Genomic DNA, 12364 nt, shown 5'->3' with positions numbered 1-12364 from the left:
TCTATACTTTTCTTTATTTTTTCTTTCTTTTTCTATTTTCTTTTCTTTTTCTTTTCTTCTAAGTCCTACCTCTCTTATTGTATTTTCTTCCTCATGCATACTCCTAGGGACTCTAACTTCTTTTCCTATTTGAGATCTAGTTGGAACAATCCTAGGTTTGGATCCACTAGTTTCTACCAACTTTGCAAGTAAATTTCTTATTTCCTCATTATTCTTTGCATTGTCTTTTTCTCTTTTTCTAATGTCTTCCACTCTTTTTATGTTTTCCTCTTCTTTTTTTCTTATGTACTCCTTCAACTCCCTAATCTCATCCCTAACACTAAGTCTACTACTATAGGAAGTATGACCATGTACACTAGAGTGATCACTCATCTTTGATCAAGAAAAAAGGTTTTCACAAATTTATTTTCAAAGAGGTTGGTTAAAAGGTTTTCACAAAGAGTGAGTGATAAAAAAGGTTTTCACAAAAAGGTTTTCAAAGATGCAAGATTGATATGAAAAAGGCCTAAGTGTACAAATTGAACTATCAAAGGGAGGTGGACTACTAGGAATCACTTAATAACCAAGCCTTATCAAGTAAAAATCACTAAGCCTTTTCACACTTTTCTCACAAAATAATTTTTGCACAAAAGTTATGTGAGTGTGCATGACCCCCTTGTAGGAAAATTGAAGCCTTCTAAACGAAACAAATAGACAAAGTAATGTCCTAGGCAAATATACTACAAAAGCTTTAAAGCATGCAAAGGAAAGCACTTAAAGCATATGCTAGTCGAATTTCTAGGTGAAGGTTTTCAAATCAGCTTCTAACTACACGAAATTAAAACCAAGATGAAGTGGTTTAAAATGGCCAATTACAAACCAAAAAATGAATGAAACCAAGGCCAAAACATAAGAGGCCGAAAATTTAACAAGTAAGAAATAAGTAGAAAAGGAAGCCTCCAAGTCTTCAATTCTCCACCCTTTCACAATGAACAACCAATGTTATTCTTGAAATGATGTTTGCACTCTTTGAATTGGTGTGATCCTCCAAAGTTCCTTGAACTCCAATCGAACAACCCCTCCACTCAATCCACCAAGAAAGTGTGTAGTGTTTTATTAGAAGTTTTCCCCACCTAGGTCAAGAAGAAAACACAACCCAAGAGTACAAGAGACCAAGAAAGAAAAACTAAAAAGGCACAATTAAGAAAAGGCTAAACTCAAATGGAATTTATAAGACAAACTTAAGAGTAGAAAGAAGACTCAAAAACTAAAATTAAGGCACATTAATAAAAGGAAAGCACACAAAAGAGTAATTCCTAGAATGACACTAGAATAGAATTTATCAAGTAGGCTTAAAAGAAAAATTATGCACTTAACATGTTTGATTTATTGTCTCATTTGGCCATTAAGCATTGTCCAAGGGTCCAAGAATTAACTCCAAGTGCTATGGTATGAAAGTTGGTCCAAGACTCCACAAGTCTAGCAAAGGGTTCACTTTTTATTGTTTTTGGTTTCTTTGTTCTTTTTGGGCTTGTCCAAGTCTTGGTTTTAATGTTCCAAGTCCAGCCACTTTTTTTTTTTTTTTTTTGAATTTTATACTATTCCTTTGCTTGGGTTTTACACTTGTTTTTGGTGGTTTTGTTAGCAACTTTTTGGAGTATTCGTTTAGCAACTTACACTAGCTCAATGTGACAAAATTTGAGTGTTTTTCTTAGGTTTTTAATAGCCCATGTCCAGCAGCAAAAATAGGCATATAGAAATCAATTTCACACTCAAATTATCAAACATCATGTAGGCATACAAGTTCACCAAGGAATGCACAAAATTGGCCGAAATTTGAAGCAAGTATGTGCAAAGAAATTAATCACACATGATATTGTAAGTGATGTAGAACATGCTAGAACTAATTAGCATGCATGATTGACTCTCTAAAGCACTCTAAACCCCACGACCATTTCAACAAACACAAGGCATGCATATCATATTTTGATCATAAAAGTGTTTAGGCATATGTACTTGGAATTTTCTTTCAAGAAAATTTAGGGAGAATCATACTCTTATGACAAAACTTAATAGATTAAAAAAAGAAAATCATATGATCATCATTTTCTTAGCATGCACCAAAATTTTCTAGCCACCCACACCTAAACAAAAAATGGGCGAATCCTACACAAGGAATCCTAGGCACAAGGATGATTCATAAGAAAGTTTATAGCATGAATCAATGATCAACACAAGACATATAGACCAAGAGAATGTATATATCAAGCACACTTTTAAGACAAGAAAGAAGACACATTATACATGATCGTATTTATGAGAGACCAAAAACGTTACCCTTGAAGAACCTTTGGCTCTAGATACCACTTGATGGCATCCTTACTTGCATGAACATGAGATGATGACCAAAGGAAGAGGATGCCTACTCCAAGGATCAAGTTCTTCAAAGGTGGCACAAGGTTTTAAGGTGGATGATGATGGAATGGACGAAAATGGAGGTTGGGTAGAAGGTGTTTGAGGAAATGCTTGAGAAGGTTACTCTAGGGTTGGGTCACTTCATGATGATGAAGGCCACTTCTAGGGTTGTTTCTCTCAAGGTGGAGATGGTAGGGTTTGGCCGAAAATAACCAAAGGTGACTAAGGAAAGATATAAAGGCACAAAAGGCTCTCTTTATATTCAATATCCAAAGTATTTACATGATGCATAGCCTAGGGTATTTATAGGAGTGGGAGGCATCTAGGGTTGCATTTGGAGAGTGCATGGCTTAAATTCACAAGTCAAATGCACACCAAATGAAATGCAAATTAACCCTAGATGCAACTTGGTGGCCAAGGATGGAATCTTTGGGATTAGTTAGGGTACATCTAGGTGCATGATAAGACCATGCAACCTTTGCCCTCCACTTAGGCCTAAGTCTTTCTAACACCAAAAATAGGTCCAATAGCTACAAAAATACGTCTAGGTTTTTGTTCCCACCCTAATCAAATACCTTAGCCCAAAAATAAAAACCTGTGATCTAAAGCACCCTATAATACAAGGGTAAAATGGGAAATACAAAGAAAATAAACCCTATGACTAAAATACCCCAAAATACAAGGGTAAAATTGAAAATAAAAGTAAAATAAATTCTAAGACTAAAATATCCCAAGATACAAGGGTAAAATAGGAAATCAAAGATAAGGGTAAAATAGGAATAAAAATAAATGCTATGCTAATAAAAACTTAGGAGCTAAGGTCCAAAAGTGGCCTCACTCCTCCTATGGTTTTTCAACACTAACCCATTCCTTTTGCTTCCTTCAATACATCACCTCTTGGACTTCTTGACCTTAGTGTTATTCCATCAGCAACCCTATTTTATTTATTTTTATGTTAATTTTCATTTTTAACTTTCTTAATAATCGTAAAAAAATTAATAACACTAAAAACTGATAATGCATATGTAGTAACAATATTAATCATAATAAAAGTGATTAACATATACAATGTATGATAATCTTCAAAACACCAACCAATAAAAAACATCCATAGTAAAGTATATTACATATAACTAATAAAAAAACTAAAATAAGTATATGATATCATAAAAGACAAATACACATGCAATTAATAGTCTTTCGGTGTCTCATCAACATGATCATCCTGGACATCTTCAGCATGGTATACTAGGCCCTGGCATGAAAGAGTTAATTTGAAAGTTTCGTAAGATTAATTGCATTTTCTCATCTTGTCATTGCATATGCTCACTTTGTTGTCTCATCTTCACTTTGCAACTCGTGATTTTGCATTAATTGATCCATTATTTCTTCAAGTGTCCTCTCCTTCACTTCCTTTTCCATAAGCTCGACATTCAATTTTTCAATTGTCTCATGGATTTCTTCTATTTTCTCTACTATTGGAGCTTAGGTTAAAGTAGATTGAGCACATGTTGAGCGACTAAACTTTTTGCTCAATGTACCAAGTCCATACACATTCCCTTTGTCATTCTCACCTCCTATAACACCTAAATATATTTCATTGTCATTGACGGAGGTAGAAGGGGACTTTTGTGTGGATGTTCCTTCCCCGACGACACATTATAGGACCTCCTCTCGACGCTTATGATATCTTTCCTACAAAATAAATCAAAATATCATCTTTTACAATTAATACATAATGATAAACTTCAAAATACATTTAGAAAGTTGAAAAGTAAAACTTACTACAAGGTTAGGGTCTTGTCATTAACCCATGCTCCGATCTTCAATTTTTTTGTTCTCTTCACTACCTCCCATGTAGTTGGTGGTTGTTGAAATTCCTTAGACTACATATTTTAATATAAAGTTTTACAAATCATCTTTTAAAGTGATCTTCTTATTAAAATTTTATAGATCATGTATAGTAGATCTATAAGAATATCGAAAATATTTCTCTTTACAAGAATATGCAATAAAAGTAAATAAATCATAAATGGTCTAGCTTATATTGAATTCTTCTTGTTGAAATTACAATAACATTACAATTGGTAAAATAGTCTAGCACATAAAGTTTCATAAAAAAAGAAAAAAAAAGAAGAAAAAAAAGCATAACAATGATATAATTAATAGAACACGGAGTTCATATTCCCAAACCCAAAGAATTAAAGGGCATGGATATAATGATTGTTAAAAAATCAATTTTTTTAATCATTTAAAAAAAATCTGGGTTAGAATTTGATGCCATGTAATACCACACCAGCCTAAGATTAAAATCTATTCAAGCAACCATAAATTTTTCCTAAGCCTACTATTAAATTAGAAGTGTGATATCTATGTACTATACACATACATGGACTTCTATCACTTAGAAAGCTTAGTTGTAGAATTTACTAGTTAAAACTTATTGAATTGTTGATCAACTTTTTATCAAAAAACTTTTGCCTAGTGCTAGAATGGGCAAGGAAAAGAACCTGGTATGATGGAATTGGCAATAAAGAACTATCCTTGAGTAACTGTAGGATATCCAAATAATGTAGACCAGCTTTCAACCTGCAAATTCATTTTTTTTTTGCAATTTTGGGAAAAAAATAGTATAAATGTAAAATGAGCATAAATTTATAATCAAAGATCATACACACACATAAAAAACTGAACCACCAAAGATAATATCACCTCCCTTATATTCATTTTCCTACATCTCAGGCAAAGCCTCTCTTGTAATTAAATGGGTCCATCTAATAACTATTTTTTTCCAGCCAAGCATATATATATATTTATAAGCAAAGCAAAAATTAGTAATGAAAAATTGGTTACAAATATGATAGTAAGTTCAATTTCAAGATGACATATGTTTTCCTATCACCTAATTGGAGATTTGAGTTTAGTCCAATGCCTCTCTAAATGGACCATAAAAAGAACTTGCATACCTATTGGCAATAGATAAATGGAATTGTTTAGGACCAAATTATATACTAGACACAAAAAGAAGGTGGATGAATCTAACAACATTAACCAATCCATTTTGTTAAGTATAACTTATATTCTTACAGAATTTTTTATCAATAGATAAAATCATTAACAAGTATCAATTCGAAAGAATAGTGAGATGGCTCATGGCAGTAAGAAGATGCTCATAACTATGGTATTATGGATGATAAGATTGCTTGTAAGTTGGACTAGAAAGAAATGAAAAGTATAAAAAAAACTACAATTTTTGTATATGACATTATAGAAACATGTTGAAAACCTTCAACAAGAAGAGTTACATGTATTCCTTATACCTAGCCATGCACCATTTCACTAGGACTAACAACATCTACTCTAGCTTCAACCTTTTTCTAAATTAAAAGGTAAAGAGAAAGGGAAAAGCAACCCAAAATTATTTGGTTTCAATTTCATCTCATTCCATTTCATTCTTAAGTACACCAGATAGAAAACCCACTTAAGCATACAAGTTATAAAGGTTAATAATTTGATTTATTAACACGTTAGAAAACAACCTAAATCATCAAAAAGCCCTAAATTAGAAAACAACACATTTCAAAAATCAGTGAGTGAAACAAACCTGAGAGACAACTCGAACCAAAGAGCTAGGATTGGACAAGGAAGCCAACCAAAGGAACCTTACGAGATTGTGAGAAGAGCATCACTTGGCTTTAGGTACGTACGACTTTCAGTAAGAATAAGAATGAATGTTCGACCACAACGCCATAATAAGGTAGACAATAAACATGGTGACCTGGGAGATGCACAACGAAACACACACAGAGAAGAGACGCACAGTGAACACACAGAGAAGAGGCGCATAGTGAACACGCAGAGAAGAGACGCACAAACAAGCTGGAAAATGCACAAAGATTCGGGAACACACACAAAGAAGAGACGCACAGTGAACACGCAGAGAAGAGATGCACGGACAAGCAGGGAAACGCACGAAGAGTTAAAGATGGTTAGGGTTTACGATTTTCCAATTGTTTCCATCATGGGCTCGAAGAGGGCGCGGATATAGGCTCGAAAACATAATTTGGTGGGTTTTAGGAGTTTCACTTTAAGATTTTTTTCCAATGGGTTATCTCAATCTTTAACATATATGTATGTTCATATAAATAAATATAAATTATCATATAATATACTTTTCATTCTTATTTTGGTTCTTAAATTTAGCTAGTATTTTATCATTTATGTTTTACAAGCTAATTGTTTATTATACATAATTAAATATTTTAGTAAATTAAATATAAAAATAAATACTAAATTTTGAATTTCTTTATTATTTATTTAAAAGGTTAAAATTGTCAACATAATGTGTACACAAAAACATAAAATTATCTTTATATATACGAATAGAGTCGAGGCACTTCATGTCTTTATATTTTATTCAATAAAAATATTTAAAAATTATCAATGTTTGATAAATCAATTGGTGTTGTATTTAGTATCTAGTTTTCAAACTTAAATGTATTGAGTTCTAGTCTTATCTTTGTAAGAATGATTAATTATTTAAATTATTTCTCTTCTTCAATCTTTATGCGTATAAATAATTTTTTTAATTATCTAATTCTTTAATCTACTATATTTCATCTCTTTTTTAATTAAATTTTAATATTTTTAAAAAATTATTAATAATTAATTTTTTTAAAATTATTTATATAAAAATAAAATTTTTGTTGTTTTTATTATATATATATATATATATATATATATATATATATATATTTCCCGTAACTTCAATTTTCTGTGTCCATCAATAGGAGCAAACACCATTAGACCAATAATAAAACTAGATGATTAAATCTATTTTTTAACATAATAATTAAAAAAAATAAGATTCATGAAAACAAGCTTAATTACCTTAACTAGATTGTGAAAGACAATAAATTGTATATTTGAAACAAAAAAAAATGATTATAAAATCAAGAAGGAATTATATAGTAATGAAAAGAAAAAAAAATCACCTATGATATCAAGAGAAAAAATAATAAATTTGTTGGATAAATTATTATTCAAATTGCTCCATAATTTTAAATGATTCAATAAAAAAAATTATTGCTTAAATTTCTTTTATAGTATTATTTTTCTCATTTTTTTAATAAAACATGATTTATTATCTATTTTAATATTATATAATTTATATTATTTATTGTTTAAAAAATAAATAATTTTACTATAAGGAGCATGAGTTCTTGTTCTTATAAAATTGTTTTTTATTATTTTAAAAATAAGTTCTATATTTATTTTATACTCTTATTCTCTAAAAAAAATACCTTGTTTTTTTTTATTTTATAAATTTATCATTTAGCGACCAAATCAAATTCGGTGACTACAAGCATTGTCAATAATTTTTTTTTAAAAAAATTACATTTTATTGAGTTTTGCAACTAAATTTATACTCGATCGCTACTTTAACGACCGAATCATAATCGGTCTACATCTTGGTCACTAAATCGATCACTAAAGGATAAACAAAATTTAAAGTGAGAAAAAATTGGATAGCAATCGATTTAGCTACCGAAAAGTTGCCACCGAGCATTATCGATCGCAAACTCTATTGCTAAATTAAAATAGTAACCAAAACAAATTCGATGGCAAATTCCATCGCTGTTAGCCACAAAAAAAAAAGTTTGATCGCTAATTTCGATGGCTATTTTAACTTTTTATTGTAGTGTATTATAATTGGAAGATTTTGAGGTTGCATGCATAGATTATTGCATAAGTAGAGATAATTTTTGAAATTTGGTGGTGTGTATAGTTGTTGGGTTGTTCTTCATATATGTAGAAGTTTCTAGAATTGTGAGGCTAAGCTTGGGTTTTTACGCTTAGCTTGAGAACTAGGATATGCCTCTAAAAGACTGAGGCTAAGCATGGATTTTCACACTTAGTGTGAGGATTGAATGTCCTTTAGAAGTTTGAGGCTAAGCGTGAGTTTCACGCTCAATGTGAGAAAATGAAAATTTTGTATATAACTCTTTGGAAGCGTAATGCTCAGCATGGAAAATTGGTAAAAAAAAATATTTCTTTCTAATTAGTTGGTTGCTAACTTGATGAATGAGTTGAATGTTCAACACTTGTTTGAGTTGTTTTATGGCTAAATAAGTTGTATGGATGATGTTGTAAGATATAGTGAAATATGTATGTTGAAAGTTGATGCGTTGTATGTTGATAATTATGTTGTAAGTTGTTAGTTGAAAGTTGAGTTAAGTTGTAGGTCGTGTGGTTGTGAAGTTGTGTTGAATACACTATATACATGATGTTGTATTGTAGAGATGGGGAAAATATGTTTTATGCATGATTAGGGATGACAAAAATACCCGTACCTGCAGTATCTGTGGGTAAAACCCGCTACGGATAATAAATGGGTAGGCTAGCTAATTAGGTACCCGCAGATAATGGGAACGGATAATTTTTTAGCCGTTTATAAACGGGGCGGGGGCAGGTGTGATGATATCCAAACCCGCAGGTACCCGTTTAATAATATTTCTTAAATATTCTAATCATCCTTGTACCACATAATCCTAAAACTATACTCTCTCATCTTATTTTCTTATAAAAGTGAGGTTGATGAAGTTACCAACATGTGTTAAGCATGTTATAGAATTATGTTGGATGTAATTTGATTAATTTTCTAGCTTTGATTGGACCAATAAGATTTATGTATTTTAAGTTATTTACTTTCGTTTGAAATTATGAGATTGAATTATTGTAGCTTTGTGATGAAACTTTAACTTACTTGTGAGATTGATGTATTTTAAGTTATTAATTATCTTTTATTTTTATTATTATTTCAACAAAATTAATGTTAAATACAAGTTCAAAATTAACAATAAATTTTTATTTTTAATATTTTAATGACATTAAATATAAACTTAAAATTATTTATAATATAATTTTTTTAATTTCTTAAAAGATTTATAAATATTCATAGATATCCATGGGTATTTAAGAAATTCATGGATACCCGCTCGGATATGGGACCAATTTTCATTCGGTGGGGCGGGGGTGGGTTTACTATTACCCGCCCCTATGGGGCCCCATTGCCATCCCTATGCATGATGTTGTTGCATTGTTGAGGTGATGAATATTGAGAATGCTTTAGACATGGTTTTGTTGAGTTGTGATGATCAACCTAGGACTAGAGGAGAGGTTTTTAAAGTTGCATATCTCATTGTGTAGATATTATGATGTAGTGCTTTAAGAGCCTAATTTGTTAAAAAAAAAACCTTTTTGAAAAGTTGACCTTTAAAGAGGATAGTTGAGTTTCCTTTAGTGTGACACCCTCTACCCCACATTCATAATTACACAATAAATAGGAATAATTAAAATCTTTCATAAATAAAACCAAAATCTCAAATATCTTATATAGAGGATTCACATTCATAAACTCATAAACAATATCTCCAATGCAACAATTACAAAGGAAAGAAATTGAGGTTTTCAAAACAATTCAATGAAAATAATATCCTAAACTAGTCTTAACTATGTCTCGATGTCACATATCCTATTAGAGCACGTTCAACTGAATCCTAAGCTTCATCACCAACATTCTTATGTTAACGATCAGCCAACACACACAAATCATAACAAAGCACAACACAAACACTATTACAAGATGCATATTCTACATCGGTTCTCTAAAGTCATTTACATCGATTTTAAAACCGATGTAGAATAGAGCGACGTAGAAAATGTATACATTTTTACATCAATTTTCTTGAGAACTGATGTAAATTGCATTTAAAAAAATCATGCTTATTTTAGAACCCAGAAGATTGAATCCAGAAAAAATATTTCAAAAGCAACAGAAAAAAATGGCTGATACATGCTCATCATATGAACCCATAGAAAAGCCATGTGTTATTCCACAAACATGCTTTCTTATAGACAAAAAACCAAACACATATAATCCAACATATCTAAAATCAAGAATGCAACGATTTACCTATTATTTATTTTGGCAAAAAAAAAACTTAAAATGCATTAAATGTTAGCACTTGACAACATCATTTGTACTACACATTACTAATCACACTACATCAGGGTTTTTCTTAAACATAATAAATAAACCATGGAATTGAACCACGAAATCTAGAAATACTAAACAAAACTAATCTAATTAACTTTATAGCCATATGAAACCATCACATGATGACAATAAATCAAATGAAATATAGGACCAAACAGAAGCACTTTCTTTAAGCAATACAAAGTTTGATATTATAGATTTTTCTGTAACAGCTAGTAGAGTCACATAAAGCAGATCAACAACAATAAGATTCAGAGATCTAAAATGTGTTTATCTGTTTAATAAGTTACCAAATAATTAGATAATCAAATAAATATTAGGTCTAAAAAGAAAAAACAATATAATTTCTTTTCTAAAAAATGCAAACCTCAAGCGCATTTTGAACACCAATAATGTCTTCGAATTCCACAAAGGCATAGCAAACACCAATTTCCTGCACGCATAAACTTCTACATTAGCTTTTTGCTATTTTCATGGATGGAAATATGAGCATTCAGTTTAATGCAATAAGAGGAGCTACCTTTCGGACCCTAATGAATATTCCATCCGGCTTGATTCTACCAAAATTCTGAAATTCCTGGTCAATCTCAGCCTCAGTAACATTAGCAGGCAGGTTTCTCACATAGACAGATGTTACTTCACCTGGATCAATAAGATCAGAAATCAACTTAATGTTTTTAATTTCCAAAAATTCTGAAAGACAAGATTAAGCTCAAATCTTAAATGATGCTTATCACTCAACACTTGCAAAAAATGCAGTTTCCAAAATGCTAGAATAAAAGCAACTATTTTACCATAAAGAATGCTAAAATTTTCATTTCTAAATATTTTGGATCGTAAGGTTTATGCCTCTGTCCACTTTCTGACGATAGAATAACTAAAATAATAGACAACTTTCACGCATAATAGGTAAAAATGAAACAATCAATACGTCACCAAGAATGATCGAGTAAAAAAATTATCCCAAATCATTATATAGCATAAATGGCAAAATATTAAAAAAAATATGCAGACATCAAATATGCCAGCAAAAGGATTGTAATATCAGGAACATAAACTAAACCTTCTTCTTCTAGTCCATAGCCTTCCTCAACTCCCTCAGCCACTGGCTCAGGAACATAAATAGATGCAGAACTTGACTGCTGAACAGCAGGCTGTGTTACATGGTTCAACTTTGAAGGAGGTGGAGCACTTTTAAAAGCTTGTTGTGGAACATGTTGTGGAGCAGCTGACAACACTGGCTGCCCTTTGGCAACTCGTAACTGCAAGTTAATTGTAATGTGATTAAATTAAGACAAAACATCGAATGCACAAACAACTTTTCTTTTTTTTTTTTTTAGGTTGAAGTCAGACATAGAATAAAGAACAATAAATTAAAACTTTTCTTAGGAAGCTCCTCCAAAGACTCTTCCACAAAAGCAACAGGGGGTTCTTGGACAGTGTGTGCAACGTTATGAATTGGTGGAGATGCCTCCTGTGCAGGTGTTTCCTCCACAACAATTTCAGTTTCAAGATCTTCTTTTAGCTGCTGCTAGTGCTCAGGAAGACTATACTTGTCCACTGGATCATCATCTATGTGAACTGAGTTGACATATTTTTTAGCTTCTTCCTCCAAACCATAGTCTGAAGCTGCAAAATCAGAGACTCAGGACTCGGAAACAATTTTTTCTATAAAAACTGATGCAATACACACATACTATTTAATTGATGCTTTACATACATGGTATTTAATTTTTACATTGGAGTGAATACGAAGGGCTATGAGACTACAGTAAAAAAATCCTCGCCAGGAATCCCATTATATGATTATACTATGCAGCTATGCCCTACTAAGAATATTTTATAAAATAGGAGGCAATTAGATGCACAAATCATGAAATAGGAATTCATAATTTGTGCATCTAATGAATC

At 31.2% G+C, this 12364-nt stretch overlaps 1 protein-coding gene and 1 long non-coding RNA gene across 3 annotated transcripts; both read right to left on the bottom strand.

Annotated features, from left to right (window-relative positions):
* Window positions 1-3424: 3424 nt before the first annotated feature.
* Window positions 3425-6669, bottom strand: LOC109807487 (uncharacterized). Of its 2 annotated transcripts, XR_014428277.1 has the most exons (5): window positions 6305-6669; window positions 5999-6172; window positions 4905-4983; window positions 4180-4280; window positions 3425-4089 (listed from the first exon to the last, which is right to left on the bottom strand). It is a non-coding gene; the product is annotated as an uncharacterized LOC109807487 (long non-coding RNA). The 2 variants fall into 2 exon arrangements; XR_002240459.3 differs by having other exon boundaries at window positions 5999-6664.
* A 4086-nt stretch (window positions 6670-10755) lies between these two features.
* On the bottom strand, window positions 10756-11742 carry LOC109807361 (nuclear transport factor 2-like; the record flags this gene model as incomplete). The annotated part of the gene is made up of 3 exons (XM_083060751.1): window positions 10756-10886; window positions 10974-11095; window positions 11517-11742. Coding segments are annotated over 3 exons (429 nt in total), but the record flags the coding sequence as incomplete, so codon positions are not given.
* Window positions 11743-12364: the final 622 nt, after the last annotated feature.

The sequence above is a fragment of the Cajanus cajan genome, chromosome 7 (genome assembly GCF_000230855.2).
Source record: "Cajanus cajan strain Asha chromosome 7, NIPB_CcT2T_4, whole genome shotgun sequence".
In the NCBI taxonomy this organism is placed as follows: domain Eukaryota; kingdom Viridiplantae; phylum Streptophyta; class Magnoliopsida; order Fabales; family Fabaceae; genus Cajanus; species Cajanus cajan.
This window is presented reverse-complemented; position numbering and strand designations above follow the sequence as displayed.